General features: G+C 38.9%; 1 protein-coding gene across 3 annotated transcripts in view; it reads left to right on the top strand.

Annotated features, from left to right (window-relative positions):
- Positions 1-19,323, top strand: part of UBAC2 (UBA domain containing 2) — an 87,643-nt gene extending 68,320 nt beyond the window's left edge. For all 3 annotated transcript variants that reach the window (XM_086880819.1, XM_023947918.2, XM_023947909.2), the window contains exons 7-9: positions 20-265; positions 12,448-12,570; positions 15,798-19,323. In XM_086880819.1, coding sequence (XP_086736945.1) covers positions 20-265; positions 12,448-12,570; positions 15,798-15,905 — 477 coding nt within the window. In that variant the 3' untranslated portion in view covers positions 15,906-19,323. The remainder of the gene's footprint in view (positions 1-19; positions 266-12,447; positions 12,571-15,797) is intronic.
- Positions 19,324-22,657: the final 3,334 nt, after the last annotated feature.

Genomic DNA, 22,657 nt, shown 5'->3' with positions numbered 1-22,657 from the left:
ATTTTGGTTTTGATTTTAGATTTCTGGGATTTGCTACAATAGCGGTATCTTGAAAATTCATCGAATTCTTTGTGTACCCAGATGGGTAGCAAAGATATTTTCTTGGACTCTTGAACCAGTCTTCTCATCTGCGGAACCAACAAATGAAGTTCGAGTGGGAATGGGAGCAACAGTTGACATCCAGAGGCAGCAGAGAATGGAGTTACTGGATCGTCAAATCATGATGTCTCAGGTTGCCCAAATGAGGCGGCAAAGGCAGCAGCAGGTATTGCTATACATTCTTTAAGGATTATATTGTTATAAGAAATACATTATTTTTGCTCGTAGATCTTGCGTTCTTCCCGTTTCTTAAAAGTAATGTATTTTTTTAATTTTTCTCCATCAATCTTTCATACACTGTTGTACTACTGATAGCCATTTAAATGATTTATAATAGCTTTATATGTTAAAACTGCTTCACAGGATGGGAACAGAATGTCAGTCTTGTGGGGATATCAGTACTCCTGGCATTCTGTCACAAAAAATGAGGCTGAAAGGTAAAGTGATTGCTTCTTGGTGGTCTTTAATGAAAGCCATTGTGTGAAGTTAGGAAGTCAAAATGTTCCTCACTCTTCTGAGTATCTGTCTGGTTAGCAGCCTTTTCAGGGAGGTTGAAAATTTTCTATGGAATTACTTTCCATAGAAAGGAATTTGTATTTATATATATTTATGAATTTTTACACACTTGTAGATGTATAGGTTGTTTCTTAAGGGCAGAAATTAAATTCTCTAACTTACAGAGGTAAACCACAAGTAACTTTCTGTTTGCCATGTTTAATCCTCTTGGTTTATTTCCTTAATGAGCAGAATAGCAGAGTCTTTTTACTTTCTCTGTTTCATACAAACCAGCAATATATTCTCAGACTTGGTGTTGCAGGGCAGCAAAACAAGGCAGGTGGTGTCTCAGTTCCTCTGTCTTAGATGTGTTCATTGTCTTCATTGAGTTTTCTTTGCCTGAAACACAGCTCTGTGCTGACACACAAGTTCTTCTTGTGTTTGGGGTAGTGTAGTGCAAATAGATATAGCTGTGTTACCCTTAAAGCATTCCCAGAATTAGAGGTGTGATGGCATAAAGCTTTGGCCTGCAATTGGAATATGACTCTTTGTTTCTAGTCCCTGATAATATCATTGTGTTTTTCTTGCTTCCTTAACATTTCAATATGATGAAATTATTCCTCAAGCAGAAACTTCTAATCTGCTTATCTCTTTTCCTATCTAAAACACTAATCAGTTTTAACATAAGAACTGAACTAGAAATTGCTCAGTTCTTGAATATTGTTATTGTAATACAAAATGAATTGGGCTACAAGCAGCTGGGAAGAGTGCAACCAGGTTTCTTCAGATATGAGGAAGAAGCTATTTCCAGTTATGAAGGACAGTCTTTCTAATATATCTTTAATTACAAAAAGTGGTAAATAAGTTCAGAATGGTAAATGATAAAAGAACTGTTGATAACATTTTCTTCTCATCTTGTCCTTTCCCTAGGCTATGAACAATGAAAGTGGAAAAATGTCTTTTTCATGTTTGACTTCAAATAGAATTCTTTAAAAAGGTGGAGGGGCTTGACTAAAATGCAGGAGCACTGTTTGAACATCAGTAAGATGCTTCCCTTTACAAGTTGCTGAAACACTTTCAAGTTACCTTCATGTTTAGCCTTTAACTTGAGCGCAGCATTTATTTAACTGTTAGTGCTAATCTGTGAAACCAGTGATCAGAAGGCAATAGGATCAATGTATGAATGTTTCATAGAGACTCTTCAGAAAAGGTGTGTCATGAAAGCTTTTGACCCACCTGGTGTTTTTTAATGATTCACTCACAGAATTTACTGGTCATCAGCTAAATCAGAAAAAGCATCACTCACAAATGTTGCTTTGTAGCGGTAAAAATGATGAACAGATTATTTTCAATATCAAAATAATATTTAAAAAGTTGAAAACCATTTTCTAGATTGCTGTACTTGGGCATTTCTTTTGCCTTTTGAAATCTGGCAAGGTGTAATTTGAAGACAGTGGAGTGGAACAGATCATGCTACAGATGAAAGGAATTTAGATGATAATTTTACCTGTGGGAGTGAAGCTATAAAGAATGCAGATCAATTTCTTAGACAGTTTTTTGTGAAATTGAAAATAATAAAAGCTGTGAAGTGCATGTCAGTCATCAGATAGGGCTTTAAATTATATTCTGGGTAAATGTTGTGTGGATTTCTGAAGTCCCAATATGCTGTCTGTAGGTAGTGTGCCATAGGTGAGATAAATTAACATTTTCTCTCTTTCCGCTTTCAACACTTTCCGCTTTGCTTGGTGAGGGAAGTGAACTTTAACTTTCTTCTCTATGCCATAGTGCAATAATTTTGTTCAGCTCATTCCTCCCACTCCTTTACTCTTCAGTTCATCTGTTTGAGAAATTAGACAATGCCATTTCCTTGCATGTTGGTAGCAGTATAGAAGAAGATCAGTGCTTTTAATGGGGCTCAATTGTCTGGCAGACTCACATAAGTGAGGCTTCTCTCTAAAATAGATACTTTTTGTAGTAAGTTTATTCTTTGAGTCTGCACAAGAAATTCTGAAGAACGTGAGCCTGACAGGTTATGCAAACCAACATAAAAAAGTTAAAATTTAAAATTAAAAAAAAAGAGAGGGGAAAGAAACTGGGGGGAAAAGCCTTTCTCAAAACTTGTTTATAGCGTTTGTCTATGATACTGAGATGAAAATATTTTTTTCCTCTGCTGTTCCCTAAGCCCTTTTATCCAAAGCAGAATTCACTTTGGATGCTTTCTACAAAAAATAAAAAGCAATAAACGATCACCCTAGAATTCCTCTGCTGGCAATTCTTTGAGCTTTACCTTTCCAAGTCTTTTTCTAGCTGTAATCTTCTGGTCTGGAGGAACCTGAAGCACAGAACTGCGTGTGTGAGTGCTGGGTTGTCAAATACCCATTACTTCAATGAGCAGATTGAGTATGTGGTAGAATTTGAAAATAAACCCACCAAGTTCATTACTTGATGTACCTCATTTTAGCTCTTAAATATTCAGTGAGCACTGTGTACGAGTATGTTGCTAGAAACTGTTAATGTTGATAGTTTCTCAGGGGAATGTGGTTAAATGGTGACTGGTTTTCTGTTGGTTTCTAGTTGCTGTGGATACAGCCCTTAAACACATGGTAGTGTTCATCTAGAAAACTTCCTAGATCTTAACTGTGTTCTTTATTTCTTCCTGTGCATATTGCTGAGAAATTATGATCTTGTCCCAAATGAATTGCTTGGCATCGCGTACATTCACCTTTAAAGGCAGTAGAATAAAATGTGTGATATGTGTATTAATTCCCTAAAAATAGCAGCTTGCCATTTGTTACTGCTTTTAAAACTTGGCTTTCTTAGTTCTTTTCTTTCACATTATTTTGTCTATCCTATTTTGTAAATAGTTTGTCCTGGTTTTCTTTTTTTCCCATTATCTGATCTTCTGTTCCCCTTCATACCACTGTCACATTTTCATTCCCCACTGTGCCATTTTCTTCCCGCATTTTCGTCACCTCTTTGCCTTCATCTCTCTTGTTTCCCCATACTTTATATTTGCTCCTAAATAAAATGGAGCAAATACTTTGTGGGAATACCCTTCACTTGGGGGGAAGTTCTCTCCCATCATGTCTGACCCCCAGTAATCATTTGCTATTTTATCCTTTTGATAATGTAATATTGATAAAAATTTTGGTTCTCCTCTCCTGATGTTTCTATTTCTAAATCTCTTATTTTTCAGCATTTTTCTAAAGTTTATCTTTCTGTAACCCAAATAAAACCCTAGTGGGAAAAGGGAAGCAACTGTTGCATCTGTGCACCAGTGTGGGTATCAGGGAGTCCACTTGACTTTCACTTCCCATTGAGAATTGTGGAAGGAGGCTGGCAGAGAGCCAAATTGTGAATAGATAGGGAAGATTCTGTGCATAGGTGGTATTGGCTACTTTGATCTCACTACAGACTGTTATGTGGAAGGTAGTGGAAGGTTGCATGAAGGTGGGAAGCACCTTGTGTTGGCACTAAATACAGCTTGTTGTTGCACTCCTCCCTGTGCCCATTCAGGATGGATGCTGTATCAGCCTCAGTCCCTTCATCTTAAAAAATGGGTTTTATTTCTGCAGAGCATTTTTGCTGAGCATGTTAAAGACATCGTATTGCCTTCATCTTGGCTTCTCCTAAGTGTCTTGAATCAGGGAAGAGCTTCACCAGGTTGCTCCAGACTGTAACAAGCCTACAGCCATATATGAAAGTCTTCATTTCACTACCTCTCTTTCTACTCTATTGGCCACTTCAAGTTTATGTTGTCTTTTCCCCTCCTGTCCTTTTATTCTTCTCTTCCAGCTGCTGTTAATTTTCACTGAGGCCAGACTCTCCTTAGATTCATACCACATGGTATCTCCATATGTATATCTCATCTTCATCATATATGAGATTCTGCTGCTTGCAAAGACCAGACTTCTATAACAAAGGGACTTCCTCTAATTGTTCATTCATTAGATGTCTTTCTCCTGAGACACAGGAGAGATGTTCTGTGGGTAGGCACACTGAGTGTCTTTATTATTATGGGGAGCCTCATATCCTGAGCAATTTGCAAGTTTCATATTTTGTCAGCTAAGGACTGTGAGACTAGATTGGTAATTTGCCTTCTGGTTATATCTAAGCAATAAAGTCCTGACCTTGGAAAAAATAGATCAATGGAGCAAAGATTTTCCTGGCTCAAGAATTCAATTCTTCCTCAGGAATGTTATCTTCATTTGTGATGGTAGAAAAGAAATCCCCCAGTGAATAGACTCCTAGACAGTCCAATTCTGCTTTTTCAAAGTGAAGAACTAGATCCAGGCATATTTTTTAGCTCTCCTACTAGTACTGAGGTGGCATTTCAATGAAGGCTTCTTGAATAACTTCACAAGTTTGAGTACCAACGAGAAGTCCTTCAAACAGGTATTTTGAACCATGAAGACCTTCTGCAACCTTTTTACATTGCTAAGTCCACAAAAACCCCTTGCTGTCACAGCCAGGACTTTGGATGGAAGTAGCTTGTCTGTTTTGTTCCATGGATGTATGTATCATTGTCAGAAAGGAAACTACCAGACTGCTTTACCTGAATAAATGGGTGAGACTTTCAACCAAGTGTCACACCAAGTCTTTTCTCTAATTAGGTTTCTATTCCAATCAGTCTGTGTTACTAGGGCTTCTTTGGGGTTTTGTGACATATTTGAATAGTGTTGCCTTTAGCAACACTTCCATGAACTCCAAAGACAGTGATATGTAGGTTACCAATAGGATAAAAAAGATTTTGTGCCTGGACTCATGGGATATGTGTGCACAGGATTTGACTTCATATTTTTAAAGAGTTGTGTTAACTAGTGAGTGATTTACAGATTCATTTCAGCCCATGAATGAAGCTTATATGCTGCAGCAGTAATCGCTGTGGCTAAATTTAGACTCAGTATTCCATCACTCTTCCCTTCCTCTGCATGCCAATGTACATGTGTGGACACATTTTGAAATAACAGCTTCCATTATTGTAGAGAAAACTGTTTTTTCCTTCAGACCTGTGTGTCTTAAACTCATCCTTAGATTTTTTCCACTCTTCTGGCATTTTCAAGCTTTGATTGTTCTCTGTAATTGTTTAATACTATTTTCTTTGTGTTGAAAATAAACTTGGATATATTTCAAGAGTTTATTGGGTGTAAAAACTGCATATGCTACTGATGTTGGCATGCTTGAACTCTGGTTTTTAACTGTTTCATTTCGATAATGTATTTGCAGCAACTGATAACCCACTGCTATTTAGACATTCTGGGTTGTTTTGCCATATAACTTTTTTCATGGATTCTAGGTGTGAAATTAAAAATGTTGAATTTCCAGAGTACTGATCCAGGTACAATTATGAACATTATATGAACAATATATGAATCATTATATGAACAATTTATGACTATTTCCTCTACAGACTACCACAGAAACTTCAGATTTCTGTCTTTTTTATGGAAGTTGTCAATTCCACAAGCTGACAGAAACTAGAGCAAACAGACAGTAGTACAGCTGGAATAAGCTAAGTGTGTTCATTAACAGCCAGCTGTCACAATCACAAGATTGACTTTCTCCTACTCAGTGGTAGCACCCTCCTCATCTATTGAACAATCCTTTGTTCACTTGGACTGGAATTATGAAACTCTCTTTTGTTTTGACTCAGTTTTTGAGCTATAGCCTTTGAATTTGGTTTAATATTTGTAATTATTTTCCCTAGAGAAGAAGTGGTTGGACAACTTTCTAAGGCAAAACACTGTTTTATTTCAAAGCAAATAAATTTTTTGGGAAATAGAATATTTTTCTTCTCCTATGTGATTGGTCTATATTCCCTCTCTCTGGCAATTTAACTAGAGGTAATTTCTTATAAAAAAGCTTATGAAGAGCGATAACAAATCACCCCAGAGTATTTAATTCACTATTGTTGGATCAAGTCCTGTTTACAGAAGGCAGGGATTTTTTAAGTGTACCTATCCCTTCATTTCTAATGAATATGGGGCAAATAAGGCATCTGTTTTGGGGGCAGTCAGTTATTGGATTCCAGGTCTGCTTCTATCGCCCTTCCAGTCTGCACTGAGAGTCTTGATGGGCCATTTCTTCTTTTAGAGAGCCATTTTTCATAGTATGTAGTAAAAAAGAAGCCTGTGGTTCAGATGGTACATGGTCCTCCTGAATATTCAAGTTTTCTGGTTTGAACTCTGATACTTGCACATAACAACTGTGAGCTGGTTCCACCCCTTGTTCCTTAATGTGCTGCTGTGGTGGCTTTAAGCCCAGCTAGCAACTAAGAACCACTAAGCCACTTTCACCTCCCCCTTCCACCCTGGTGGAGTGGTGAGGAGAATCAAAACTAGGTTGAGAGAAGAGCAGTGTAACAATTGAAACAAAGTAAAAGATAGTAGTAGTAGTAGTAATAATAATGAATTTTTAAAACCCACAAACATGGGATGCACAATACAATTGCTCACCACCGGCTGACAAAGGCCAGACGCCATTCCCAACGTGGATCAGCCCTCCTTTTGGTTAACTCACAGTTTATATACTGGGCATGGTGTTCTTTGGTGTGGAATGTCCTTTTGTCCAGTTCACTTCTTCTGTCCCAGCTGTGCAACCTTCCAGTCTTTTTTTGTGTACCTCGTCAGTGACAGAGCATGAGACACACTAAAAATAGTACTTGACTTAAAATAAATACAGCTTAGCAAACCCCAAAATATCAGTGTGTTACCAACATTATAGTGAATCCAAAACACAGCACTACCAGCTACTGAGAAGAAATGAACTCTATCCCAACTGAAATCAGGACTGATATCTTAAGAGGTGCTACAGGTGCAAGGTGTTGCATATGACACCTTGTATATTGACTTTGAGATGTTAATAAATGGAAACTAATCCTATTTACGGCCTAAGAAAGAACTTGAATCTTCACATCCCAGAATGGGATGCTGATCTGTTTTTTTCACTATGTCATCACACACTAGTCTTTTATATACTAGGGATTGTGCTTTTGTAGTATTTTGGAGGATTCTGGTTTGAGTTTTCTTTGTGCCAAGAGTTTATTATCTCAGCTTGTCAAATCAAAACAATTTTAAAACTCTGATTTCTCACTTTGGTTCCAGTCTTTACTTATTCCTTATTACTCTTTGAAAAGGTTTTTGCATAGGAGGTTAGTGAAGAATTATCTGTCTAATCATCATGTTTTAATACCAGTTCAACATCACCAGTCCACATCCAAAGAGCCATGGGGTAAGGATTAAAACTGACACTGTTTTGTGCAAAATGTCTAAAAAAGAGCTGAAGTTACTTCCTCAAGTACAGACTCCATGCTCAGCTGGTGGACCTGCCTTCATTTGGAACACTGGACGCCTCCAGTGTCATGCCAGTGCTGAAACCCCTTCCATTGTCTCTCAGGCAGCTTCAGAAGCCAGATTAAGGTGTTCCTTCTAGATTTCAAAGGAAATAGCTGATCACGCTTCAGAAAAGACCACATGTGGATTTCTGAACTTGTGTGACACATGAGCTCCTCAGGGACAATGCAGGCATCAAAGTTCAGGATGCAGAAACTAAGAGCTGGAGACAGAGCCTTTTGGCTAAATAGACTTGTCTGTAGGATAAATTTCCAGGAAATTAGAGTATCGTTAAAAATTGCTGGAGTGCTTCACTTGGTGAAAAATTCTTTCTGTCATTAAGAACAATGCTTAAAACATTTAATACTATTATGTTTCCACCCCCTTTTAAAAGAGGGAAGTTACTAAAGTAAGAGGAAAACGAAACACAAAAAAAGTCTCCCCAAACAACCAAATAAACTGAAAGAATTTTATCTTCACAAAAAGAGGCAAGCTAGATTTTTAGTAAGTGTACTGGAAATTTCACATTTTTCTCTCATGCAATGTTTAGGGCAGCAGATGTCATGTCATCCAAGGCTGTGCTTTTTTGTTGTTGTTGGTTTTTTTTATATCATCAGTATGTGGACTTTGGAGTCAACACATTGTTGAAAAATTTATGCCAGAAAAGCAAGTCAGTGTTTCTTGTTGTCAGTAATTTTTTTTATGAAGCTTTATATGAAAAAAAGTAAGCCAATATTTATGTCTTTATCAAGTAAAGGCTTCTATACAGAGTGGAATATTTTACAAATGTAACTTTAAAGGTGAAATGCAAAGCAATTTCCTTTTTCTTTTTTTTTTCTTTTTTTTTTTTCTGTGGTTATTATGTTAGAAATGGTGGACACATCAGGAGGTGCTTCCTGTTTGTGCAAGCAGATGACAAGTTGGCATTAACCATCTACAGGAGATAACATTATCAAAATATCTTAACCACATGCATCACAAAGAGGATTTTAATAAAGCCTTTCTTTCACTTCTTTTGAAATTAATCTAATTAAAATACGTGCATATCTGAAAGCTAAATAACTGGATATTCTTTAGTTGTCCATAATACAACACTTTCATTTGTCAAGCTTTGGATAAGAAGTGCTTTTACAAAATATGCCATGGCAGCTGTGTATGTGGGAAACAGGTTGAGCTGTTTTTCAAAACAGAGAAGAAGGAGATTATCTGAAAAAGGAATCACATAACTAGGGTTTTAGTAGTCTGTACAGAGACAGTCTGTTTTCTAGCTCTAGATATTTCTTCCTTATTCTGTAGGAAAGGAGGATACTTCTTTCTTGTAAACAGAATTGTCCCAGGCCCCACTATAAGAAAAAAACAGCAACTCAAATAAAAAGTCAAGGATGTGACCTCAGAAGGCGCAGGTTCTGTACGTAAAGCCTTGGCAGCTATCCAGGAGTAAATCATCAATATGGCATTTCCTTAAAACCTTTTCTGTAATGAAGAGCTGCTGTTTTTCCATTTCTTTAGATCCATTCTTAAATCTCTTTCTTTGGTCATCTAAACTTGTGACGAGTTTGTTGTCTTCCTGTAACAGAAGTTCCAACATTACCAGTTGTTCTCCTAATTCGTTTCCAGCAGTGATTTATTAGAGACCAGTAAAATTACTTCCTTGGTATGTTTGTCTCCTGTCAGGCTGTAACAAAGAATTTAACATCAACTGATTCACCCAGTCTGTGCTGCTAAACCAAAGGAAACTTCTCTTTCTAAAAAATCACAGCATAGGATTAAAGGGAGGATTATAGGCCTTTCTTATCTTGTCACCCTTCTAGTTAAATAATTAATGAAGCAGTGTTTTTGTCAAATCTTTTTCCTGATGACATGTCAAAGACCAAGCTGTAAACAGAGAAAAGGGCTCAGGCACCAAATTGTGCACAGCATTTTTATGAATCATAGTCTAGAATTTTTCAGTGCTTCTCATTCTCCAGCAGTACACCTGCACCGGCTGCTTACCAACACCAAAGATCAGGACCAAGAAAAATATTGCCTGAGGTAATCTCAGTGCAAGATATCTCAGGTCTGTCAGTTGTGGAACCTAGCTCTGGATGTAAGAGGTTTAAGGCATCCTCCTTACCTAGTCCTAACCATCAGTGTTCACCTACCATCAAATGCTGGATATTTTCCTCTCATTAATATAGTTAAGAACTGATAAATTATGTTTATTACAGTTTCCAAAGGTAATTGAAGTATTCTATTTTGATCTAATTTGTGTGGTCTCTTTTATCTGGGAAGGGGTCCTCACGTGAAACTCTTCTGAATGCTTCAGTCAACATCTGTAGTTGTTATCTGCTGTAAACCTTCAAAACTAAATAGTTATATTTGCAAGAAAACTGCAGTTCTTATTGAAAATAATGAATTCTGTGTATCTTAATGCAAACTGTATTGTTAGCTTAAGGTAAGGAAGTTGACAAGTCTATCTGTAGTGTTAGGTGAGAGAGCACAGGACAGGGAGGATGCAAAACCAAACTGGAATAGGCAGCTCAATATTGAAGCTCAGGGCATTGCTGGAATTTATTTTGGTCTCCAGATACACTGAGATAAAGGTAAAATAATGTATATTGTAGATTTTATATTTTATATACATTATTGTGTATGACTTACAGTGTTTCAAAGGAATGTGTCATAGTCCTGTTAGTATTTTTACCAATTCAGTGTGAATGACTTGTGCAGAGTTACTTTCTCCTCCTCAAGTTGTCTCTAAATAATAAAAACAGGTAAAGCAGCATTAGTGCAGAGCTCTCACTGAACTGTAGAGCTTAGCAGACCGTGAGAAATTCAAAGTTCACAAATTAAAACTCAACGTAATTCTGAGTTATGGGAAATTATAGGTGGGGAAGTACAGGACGTGATTTCCCAAGACCACAAGGTAGTGCAGTGGTGTCAGTAGAACATCTGAGATCCCTCTTTCTCCTTAGGCTTACTCTCCAAACCAGTTTTTTGTTTTTTTTTTATTACACTGTGCTGTTTGACTAACATGAGACTTACGCAGAATCCTTTGGTCAAAACCTCATGAACGTTAAGCAAATATTTCGTACAGTGTGTATGGAAATGTAGACACATTTTTTTTTTAATTCAAATTCACTAACAGTGGAATCTATGTCTTCAAAACAGGTCGTGGCTTCTGGCTATTTCACATCCTTACAGGGAAAAATGTACTCTAGTATAGAAGGGACTAGAATATTTCTCAAGCTGATGTTTCAAGTCTCATGACTCTTCAAATGCTTTTTTAAGTGTGCCATTTTACTGCCCCCTATGGTGTCTGGGCTGGTTGGGTCTCCTCTGAAACAAAGGAAAGGGCAGGAATGCTAAATATTTTTTTTTGTGGTCTAGGAGCACATGTAGCTGTTGCTGATCTGATTGAGCAGAGGGGATTTAATGCTCTAAGGGTACATAAAGGCAGGAAGAGCACTCTGAGAGAAGAAAAGAAAAAACTCTCGTAAGAGGAAGGCCTTCTGAGAAACAACGTTATAGAACTAAAATAGAGCAACTAGAGGAAGGAAGGCCATGTCCTATATATACAGAAAGGGAGGGGGATCTTCTCCATAGTAACAGGAAGAGCAGGGGAGGAGGGAAAGGACAGCATAGATGGCAAAAGATGTTTCAACAAACTATAGAAAAGAGAGATTTGGGTTTGCTCTTACCTGCTCACAGGATCGGTGGGCTTTGTGTGATACAAAACCCTTTCCAAAATGTCTGTTTAAGCTACTGAAATAAGAATTCATTATTTCTGGACAATTATAAAGCTTGTATTTTAGTATTTCTTCTTTATGTTCCAAATTTCTTATTTCTTTATTTCTTTCAAATGTTTTATCATTACAAGAATTGAAGCTTGATTGCTAAGAGGAAGTTTCAGTTCTGTGATTTGCACCTTATCTATGTTACTGCTGTGCATTTGCATTATTATTATGCAGATACAAGATGTTTTGGCACTGGAATGTGTCCATATTTTGCAACAATATTTAATACACTGAATTTAGGTAAATGTGGAGGGTCTGCAAGTCCCAGGTGTCCTGAAGGTTTATTCTGGTTTTCCTGATTTGATTTTACTGATGTGCTGAAAAGTCCCTTTTGCTTTTTCCCCTCTCTTATTTCTCGTACTCCTTTTTTTTCCCTCGTTAGCTTCAGCAGCAATTTTGTAAAGTACTTGCAGGACCTCCTGCCAGGCAAACCCCTCTTAGTAAAGATAGCTGTCTTTCAGCCTCAGAAACCGAGCACTGTACTAAAACAGATATATCCCAATGGATCTGAAACATCCTTTCCTCCTTCTGTTAGCACTTTTCCATAGTTTGCAGTGATTACTTCAATTAACTAGTGAAACAGTAAGCAATTACCAATTTTTGCTTCATAGGAGACTACAGCAGTTTTTGTTGTTTAAAATAAAGTATTTAAACATCTGCTTTCATATTATGTAATACGGATGATCTTTTTGTTTAAAATATTTGTAGTTCTTTTTGCAAAGACTGACAGTGGTGTCTGCTTTCAGGGTGGGATGATTAACTGGAATAGACTGTTTCCTCCTTTACGTCATAGACATAATGCGAATTATCAAGATCATCACCCGTCTGAACAAGGCATACCTCCACCTACTGAGGTTTCTGAAGAGCAGGTAAACACTTTCTATTTTAAAATTGCATTAAAATTGTTAGGAATTAATCTCTACTAATTTTTTATCATCTGTTTACACAGTTTAATGGTTTCTATAGCAGCAAAAATTAGAATATAAGCTAATGGTTGTAATACAGAGACACTACTGTCATTACCATCCAACTAACCAGAGTTACAGAGCTACTTGGGAGTTTCTACTTTTATGTGTTACTGCTTGTATTTTGTACTTAAAGAAGTTGATGGTTTCAGTAGTGGAAACTATTCAAATCTGATAAAATAAATGTTTCAAAGAAACAAGAATGATAAATAAATGTCATTATTTGTCTTGTAGAAATCATCTTTGCTGAAGTCCCCAGCTTAAGTTTCCAATTCCATCATTTGGGGTTTTTTTAAATAAGAAAGTTATGCCAGCTGTGGACTGCAAAACACATTTGGGCTAACACTTGGATATTTCCCTAAATAATGTGGTCACCTGATTCCTTATATTGATGCTGCAGAGAAGTTTATGTCCTTTCTATCAAGTATAGATTTAGACTTCTAGACTTTTGTTGATAGTTTTATTCTCAGAAGAGATGATTATTTACTCAGAAATTTAAGAATAGTCTTATTCCTGCATTCAGGATTTATTGCATGCAGTCAAGTTCTCCAGGTTGTAGCCTACCTGCAGTTAGCTGTATTGGCCATTTTATAGTTTAAGGTCTCTGCTACCCTTGAAAAAGAGAAGGTTTCTTTCCTTTTTTCCTTTTTTATAAGGAGATAAGTCAACACTTGGTAGCAGCACTGTCATTTTCAGTTTAAACTGAGCTCATTTATGCTTTGACTGATTTCTAGCTTTGACTGGATGTTATGTTCAAAATGTTCAAAACTTTTAACTGCTCTTTTGACTACAAACCTCCTGGGCTACATCTGGAAAGGAAAAAAACCCAAACTGAACAAAAAAACAAACCAAAAGCAAGCAAACAAAAAAACCCCAAACAACAAAATCCTAACTAACAAACAAAAAGAAAATAAAAATAAAAACCCCACACTAAAATGTACCTTTTGAGACAAAGACCAGAAACTTAGTTTTGGCTGTCCTGAAAGCCTACTCAGCGCCAGTATGGCATGGACCACAAGATTTCTCTGCTGGGTTGGCTTACTTATTGACAAATTCTGCTTGTGGGGACTTCTATTTTTGGGCCAAAACTAATGAAATAGTTCTAGTCTGACTTATGCTGGATTCTTACCAAGGATTTTAGGCCCAGATTTATAAAAGCAAATACACTTACATTTCCTGATGCATTGAGAATGTAGGGCTTGACTTGATTGCTGTCATTTGTAAGACTCTCTGGTAACCTGCAAAGAAGTCATTAAAGCACCTTTGGCTGGTTTTTCAAGACTGTACTAATAATGACACAAGTTGTCTCAAAATGGCAGAAATGCAAGGGTTTCATCTGTTCATCACATTAAAATTTGTGAGCATTTTCAATCCTTTTGGTACAAAAATCTCTGCATTTCTTGTGAGGTTTTAGCACCTTTAGTTACTGTTGCCAGTTATACACTCTGTTTCCTGGAGCTGGATTCATTTCCTGTGGTAAAAATACTCTCAGATGAAAAGAGGTTTTTCTTGTTACTATTCCCCGTGATGCTCAATGAATATTTCTGTAAATAGGAATGTTGCAATTCCAGCCACCATTTCTTAAAGTTAGAATTCATGGGAACTGCAGTAAAAACTTTACTTCTGTAGTGTGTTTCTGTGGTTAGCTTTTATACCACTGCCTGCCCTTTTTCTCATAAAAAAGCACAATCTTAGATGAAAAATAAGAGTTTCAGGTTATGAAATTAAGTTTGGACTTAAACTATTGTTGCAGAAGTGTTGAAAGTAACAATTCATTTCTCTCCCTACAAGAAGGTGAAAAAATGTGGCACTGGGTTGTAAGGTTGATGTTCTGACAACCAAGGTAGCTGTTCTCAAATGTGTTGTGGGGGTGTATTTATATTAAGAAAAGGAGGATCTGCGCCTCTGGGCAAACTTGGCAGTTGCACACTTCTCAGTAAGTCACCAAAGCAGAGACGATTAAAAATACTGAAAGTTCTGGAGGTGTCTTAGAGGAAAGAAAAGCTGCTTTTGGTGGCAACTTTCTTTTAAAAATACTTTCAGTGCTAGTGCTGTGCATTGGTTTTGCACCCTAGGAAGATTCCTCCTGAGATGTGTACAGCCTCTTCTGTGTTCCTGCTTCACTCTGCTGCTGCAGGCTCCCTGCAGTAGCTCTCTGACAGCTTCTGTAGTCCAGGACATCCCAGATCAGGAGCTGTGGTGTCTGGTCATAAGGCCCTTTGAAGCAGGATGAGAAATGCTTTATGCTGCCAGTGGCCACAGTTGCTTTTACATCCCATTCTCTGCCCTCCCACATCTTGTTTTTCCACTTCTGGAAGATTAATTATAAAAGTGAATGAGTTATATTGTGACTTTTGGTCATACCAAAGTGAGATTGTAGATTTTAAATGTACTTTAAATTGGTATTTAACCATAAATTAAATTTGGTTATGCATGCATTGCCTTTTCACACGTGGTGCTTTGAATATCTGTTAACACAGAGCACAAAGGTTAGGTGTTAAGTACGTGATATTATACAGAGAGCTGGTCAAATGGTTATTGATTTAACAAAATCACTATCTTAATGTGTCCTTTTTCATGTAATTCTACCATCAGATGTCATGGATTTTTGCTTTGCAGAAGTTTTTGGCAAAAAAGCTGCTTTTTTGAGTATATGTAGAAACCCCCCAAAAATTTTACTAAACCAATTTAAGTATTGTACTGCCTCTACTTTAGGACTAACTTTAAGGTTTATTAAAAAAAACTCCAATACCTGGAATGAATAGTTTTGAGGGTTTTTTTTATGCCCTCTGGCAGAAAGTAGATGTTTTCAAAAAAAAGAGCTGAAGATTCATTCTGGATAGGTTTTCTCATCTGCTCTCAGATTCTGTGTTTTGATCATTTTTGATTTCTTGAGATGCTCTTGTTGAGAGCAGCAAGCCCCAGGTCAGACTGTAGTTGTCATGTGTGGTACCAGACTTTGGATTTTACTCTTCTTTCAAAACTGGATCAGCCAGGAAAATACAGGTGTGGCATTTTCTGCAGTTGGCTTTGAATTAAGTGGCGGTCATCTCTGTGGCAACATTTTGAAGCACGCTGTCCCAGATAGATCTTTGATCAGTGGAAAAGCAATTTCTTCATTTCTTTTCCAGGTCGCACGACTTATGGAAATGGGGTTTTCCAGAGGAGATGCTCTAGAAGCTCTGAGGGCTTCAAATAATGACTTAAATGTAGCCACTAATTTTCTACTGCAGCACTGATGGTTTTCTGCGTGAAGGAACTTCACCCCATGGGTTTGTACATGCCTGGGAGAGGATCCAAGCCACCTGCTGGCCAGACTCACCAAGGTCAGCCCCACAAGAGCGTCGGAAGAGAGAAAAAGCTCCACGTGACGGGTGACTCAGAGTGATGCTGAGAAATTATGTGAACTGTTCCCAAGCCTTCAGATCACTTGGTGGTTTCTAGTCTGGTTATGCTTTTCAAAGTAACTTTAGTTTCTACTTGTTACTGGATATCACCTAAGTTTATTTTTAAATAAAATAGGTGGGTTTTTTCTTGTAAATCCTTGTTAGACGTTATCAGACTTTAATGACTAGGAAAAAAAAAAATCTCCAACAACTACAACCTGTCAAGAAAAATGATATTTTCTTCATTTAAAAGTCTAATTTCTCTAGCTTAAATGTTATTTTACAGTACTTGATTTTTTATTACAGTAATAAGAGGTTTGAAGATCACTTAATTTACAACTCAATAAAGGGTTATGGGACTATTATGTCATTCTTTGCAAAGTTTTATTAATGCCTGTAATATTTTATTTCTCAAATTTCTTTTTGAATAAAAGTTGTCATTCAGCACATAATAGACAGATAGGATGAGAGAAAATTAATGTGTGTATGGTGAGCTACAGCAAGTGACCGCTGTAAAGTTGAATTTTTACAAACTGAGCAAATTGCTGTTCAAATACGGGTCATGAAGATACTCACTGGAAGCAATAAAGGTGAATTGAATGATGCAATAAGATCAGAACTGGAATGATGTGAATGACTTCCATGGCTAACTCAGAGATGACTTCTGTAACAATGGATGTATGCAGTGTCCTATGTGCTGCTTTCATTTTCTTTCAGCTGGCTACTTACTGTCTTAAAAGGAAATGGCAAAAAGATATCTTTTCTACATTTAATTCTAGTTTTCTAGTGTCAGAGATGAGAATGGCCCTGCATTCTCACTGACTGAAGCAACTTAGTGTTGACCACAGGCTGAAACATGAATATTAGGGATGATCCAGGCTGGCACAGGAGACAAAAGGACAGAAGTGCCAAGTTTGTGCCATGATGGGTTTGAAGTTTAGACTGATTCCTGAATCAGCTTTCTTGGCTTGACTCTCAGAAGTGCTCAGTATTAGCACCTTAGGAGTCGCAGGAGGCGGGGTGCAGAATGGGTAACATCTCTGAAGGAATACAAGATTCCATAGTGCAACCCCATGAAACCAATCTACACACATATCTTACACATTTCATGTATGTTTCTGTATGTACTTGTGTGTGTACAGCGTGTGCATGTGTGTCTGTCTATATATACACCGGCATATTTCACATACATACATTTAGAATAAGGTACAAGTCACAAGAACTGTAGCAGAGGCAATAACAGGTGCGTAGGGGATGTTTTAGAAATCCAGATGAACACTGTGTACCACAGCACAGATCTTTGCTGTCTCGCTTGGCCTGGGAAATATACCAGGAAATTACAGGACAAGATGTAGGGGAGAGAGATACTTCTCTTTTATTTTTTTAATTGACTGATAAAACTGAAAAGTCTTTTGGGCATACAAGTCCTTATCTACAAATTGCATCAAATTCAGCAAATGACAATGTTTAATTAAGTCAATGTTCTGTATGTATTTCTTTGGTATTTTGTAGTGGGTAAAGTAAAGGGGTTTTGGAATGACAATGTGTTTTCTTAGGCTTTGATCAATCTCCTTCTGGGTTTGGCTTGTTTTATGATCATATTATTTAGGGAGGGTCTGCTTTTTAATGGAAAGGTTTTGTTTGTGTGAAGCTAAAGCCATGTGTGTGTGTAGACCACAAACACTTCTTTACCCAGGGAACTCTGGGAACCTGCTGTCTTGGAAAGCAAAGGATACATGTAAGAAAAAGAAGTCAAACCATAATTTGTACATGCATACTTATTTGTTTTGAAACAGGTACAGGTTTTAATTTTGAAACATACTGATTCTTCCTTCACAAGTATTTTATCCAAAAGTAGCAATAAAGACTGGTAAAATACTTCAGAAATCAAATTTTGTCTGTAGGAAATAATAGCCCAGAGTAAATAAATGTGCCCTTTTCAGACATTACCCTGCTGTAGCGACAAGAACAAAGAGTATTTTATTCCTTGGAATTTTAAAACATGTTAAGTAGCATATGGGATATGTAAGTGTCTCCAAGTCTAAATCCTTTCTTACTGTTGCCTGTACAGGGGGTATTCAAATGTCTTGGGTGTGTGGAAAATCCCATTTTGCTGGGCATTCTGCAAAACATGGTTAAACCTAAGGGGTAAAATGCAGGTCTTGGTGATGTCAGCTGAAAACTCCGCTTGATTGTGAGAAAAGTTTGTGTTCATAATGCTGCCAGGGTTGTGATTTCCAATTAAAAAAAAAAAACAAACAGCAAAACAAACCAACAAACAAAAAGCAATGGTAAAAGAAGGGGTCTGAGAGGCCATTGAAAACAGTTCCTATTTCATGCAAGAACCGTAGAAGATTCATATGTTAGAGCTGGAAAACAACTCAGTTTCCACTTGATGGTGAAATTTTCATGAACTATTTCTGGGAATGTGAGGAGCGTGTTCTTCACAGCCTACGCTGGGTTTGTCTGATAGAGTTTTGAATGTCTCATCACACAGTTTCTAATCTGTGTGTGACACAAGACATATTTTTTGGGCAGCAGGAAGCAAGCAGAATACTTTTCTACGTATTGGATTTCAAGTCCCTAGAAAATTCACTCTAGTTCTAGTAAAGCCAGGATTTGATATTTTGAAATAAAAGTAGTTGCTGCTGTTAAAATTTCCCTGCTAGACTGGGAATGTCATCTTGTGAGACAGCACTGGAGTAACTTTTTGGGGGACTTTCCTAGACAGTTATGTGACACTTTGAAATACACCCACGGTGAGGTTGATATTTGTGTAAATCTACCTGATAAGCCACAAGGCTCAGGTTCTCAAGCCTTAACGTTTTGCCAGGATGGAGACTGATTGGTCTCAAGACCTACCAAAACCATTTTCCTCCCTCAAAACAAGCGTTAAAGGCTGCCTGTTACTGAGCGAGCGCAGGGACTGTCGCAGCTGGTTTATGCACCAGCCTGTGCTGTCTAGCACTTAGCAGTGCCTTTTGGAATAATGTGGTGGAGAAAAGGTCTTGTTATTTCTGTCTGGAACAGAAAAACGAGCCAGAAAAACTTACTGCAAGGTACTGGGCAAAGGGCAACATTTCTGGCTCTCCTGTTTGTATGTATATGTATATATATGATTATATATATGCATATATATGTATATGCATGTGTATATATACAGAGAGTGAGTGAGAATATTTATGTATTAGTTCAATGAATTTAAGTGGAGCTAAGAGTTTGTTAAAAAAAATTAAAAATCTGTATTGAAAGACCCCCTCCCTCTGTCAAACGTGTGTATTTGGAGTATCTGTGCAGTTACAAAGGCACCAAGCTTTGGAAACACTCTGAACTACAACTCCCATGCTGTGAGGGAACCACATCAGTTTGAGGATAAATAAATGCACAGCATTCATTTGAACTAATAGAGGGATTTGATACAAAAATGCAATTAAATTCTTGTGTATTCCTCCACAAGAAAAGCCTACATGAGATTAGCTTTCTTTTACTGTGGCCACAATAATCAGTATTTTATATAAATAAGCATGGTTTGAACAAATGTTTTACTAGAGACTAGAGTCACATGAACGCACACACACTATATGTGTTTATATATGCACACATGCAGGCATATTTATATATATATATATATATTTTTTAAATGTGTGTGCATTTACTTAAAAAATACTAGTTTAATTTTTAGTAGGACTACATTCCTTCTGTTTGCATATATAAAGGGATTCTTTCACCACAGAAAGTCCACTCTGAAACTCGAAGAGGGTGTGTGCTTCCAACAGTGTTTGGTGCAAATATGAGGTGAGACACCAGTGGTGGGAGCAAAGGAATGTTACAACCGGACAAATGGGTGTGACAGTTGAGAAGCTGAACACACTGGTAGTGCAGCTGTCATCATTTGTTTTACAAAGGAGAGTTTTAAGAGGAAAGATAAGTTAGTTTGACTCATACCTGTTTGTAGGGGGCTGTTTCTAAACCTGAATGGTTGCAGTGGAGAAAGCAGGAATATACATACTTTAAAAACGGGTGAAAATTTCCAGAATCATGGCTAAACTAAAAGCAGGATCTGACCTTTTGACTGAGGATAGGTAGGGACCAGAAGTGTCATGTAAGATTCGCAAAGGAAAGGACTTGAGAGAGATGGCCAAGTGGAGCTGAGCAAACACAGAGTTTAGGAAAGAGGATCAAAGTAGAACTGAGGACAGAAAGAGAAGGCCTGCTGAGAGAGAGGGAGACAGTGTTGCATTGCACTAAGTTAAATTTTAAAAGGATTTGCAGGATTTCCTGTGGAAAATGAAAATATGCAAGGTTATGGCTAATCTTGTACTGACAATCCACTCCGGTTTTTTTTAGGGGTGTCTGATAGGGCAATCCTCACATTTTATTTGGTCAGGTAGAGGAGGTGGTACATGTGGCAAGCGAGAGAGCAGTGTAATCCCAGGAGCTGGGCAGTACAGCAAACCCTGGAGCCACTTGTATGTGAGAATGCAGATGCTTCTGGCTTCCAAAGCAGTTAGTCCTGCCAACCTGACTTCTCCTGGCACCTCTCCGTCCCAGCTGTGGAGAGACCTCCTCCAGAAAGGACACAGCTCCTCGCAGGTCCTGCAGCTTTTCCCATGGGAGGTCATTTCTAATTCCCTGTTCCATGAGAGCACACCACCTGTGTAAGGGAAGTGGATTGAGAGCTTGTGCTTGCCCCTCACTGCTTCTGGTCATTTTCTTGGGAGGGGCAGAGGCACAGGTGCACCTCTGAGGAGGGAACAATTGCCCACATCTCCTGGCCTGATCGATCACACTAGGCCATTGTTACTTGGCCATGAGAAGCTTTTATTTCTAGAAGATATGTGCGCTAGTACATTACAATATTTTACTGGCTTACAAATGTTATGTATGACATGCAATAGGTTCAGTTCAGGACAATTTGGAGCACAGACTGAAGAGGTGTGGAAGTTGGGAACCACTGCTGAGGGAAAAAAAGCTGTTCAGTTTGAGCTCTGCCCAGCCCCCCTGCCATGGGCAGGGACACTTTTCACTAGACCAGGTTGCTCAAAGCTTCATCCAACCCAGTGCTGGAACACTTCCAGGGATGGGTCATCCACAGCTTCTCTGGGCAACCTGTTGCAGTGTCTCACCACCCCCATGTAAAGGACTTTGTCCTAATATCTCATCTAAACCTGCTCTCTTTCAGTTTGGAGACATTCCCCTTTGTCCTGTCACTACAGGCTCTTGTCAAAACAGGCCCTTGTCAAAAGTCCCTCTCCAGCTGCCTTGGGGGCTTTAGGTACTTAGCTTTTCAGTGATCTAAGGTGTCCCTGGGTCCTTCTCCAGGCTGAACAACCCCAAGTCCTTCATCCTGTCTTCAAAGGAGAGGTGCTCCATAACCTGGATTGTCTTGGTGGCCCACATCTTGCTCCAACACATCCATGTTGTTCCCATGCTGGGGACCCCAAATGTAGCATTCCAGGTGGGATCTCATCAAAGCTGAATACAGGGACAAAATCATCTCCCTTGACCTGCTGGTCATGCTGCTTTTGATGCAGCCCAGGATATTCTTCTGATGCAGACTGTATATCCTGTATCTGTGCATGTATTAACTATTGTTGTGTGTCCACAAAGTGTACTCTCTGCCCCCAGATAAAAGCAGAGTGTTCTCTTCGAAGACAGCACAGCAGCAACAGGCTGCAGAAAAGCAAGAATTGCCTGCACAGTGTGCAGTGACAGCTCTCTGCACGCCGCCGATGCCAGTGTGCAGCCGTGTGCTTCCCCCACACGCCACAAGCCCCCGGCTTACGAGAGGCGCACATTCCGGCGTGGCAGCAGACGCGTGGGGGAAGCACCAGCCCCATCTGGCATCGCCCTCACTTTCGTGGGCGTTTTTTCAGCACCGAGCAAAGGTTCCGACTCCCCCTTTCGGCGGGGAGCGGCGCTGTCCCTCTCGCCCGGCCACGGGTACCCCCGGCCGGGCACTGCGGGGCTGCAGCCCGGGGGCCAGAGCTGCTCCAGAGACAGGCAGGTGTCTTTGCTGCACTTGGGGATTTGGGCTAGGGGTGGCCCTGGCAGCGCTGGGTTCGTGGTCTCAAGGATCTCCGAGGTCTTTTCCACCCTAAACTGTTCTGTGTTTCTGCGATTCCAAGGGACCGCTGGTGGCTGGAAGCGTGGCAGTGGGCGGTAGCTGCTGGGCCAGCAAGAGTCACACGAGGAGCTTGGACCTGACAGGTGAACAGTGAAGTGTTCACTGTGAGGTGACAGGTGAAGTCAGTGAAGGGAAATGTTGCTGTGCCTCTAGATAAAATGCTGTGTATGGTTTCTCTTCAGTTTTAGGGAAATGCTCCTTTTTCAAGCCGACAGGGAGGACCCGCTGGTGGGCAAGCTGGTCTGGGCAATAAAGGGTTCTTTGGAGTTCTCATTTGCCCAGATTCCTCTGGACCCACTCTGTCCAAGTCCCTTCCTTCTCCATCTCATGGATGTTCCCTCAGCTCCAGCTAATTGCCTGCTGTCTCTGTATTGGTACTTCCAAAAGCAAAGTAGCTCAGGCTAGTGTCCATCCAGAGGAGGAAGGCCAGATCCCTCCTGCATTTTGTACCACTACACCCAACTTTTCAGCTATTTCC

The sequence above is a fragment of the Cyanistes caeruleus genome, chromosome 3 (assembly GCF_971803275.1).
Source record: "Cyanistes caeruleus chromosome 3, bCyaCae1.hap1.1, whole genome shotgun sequence".
NCBI classification, from domain to species: Eukaryota; Metazoa; Chordata; class Aves; order Passeriformes; family Paridae; genus Cyanistes; species Cyanistes caeruleus.
Note: the sequence above shows the minus strand (reverse complement) of the source record. Positions and strands in the feature narration are given on the sequence as shown.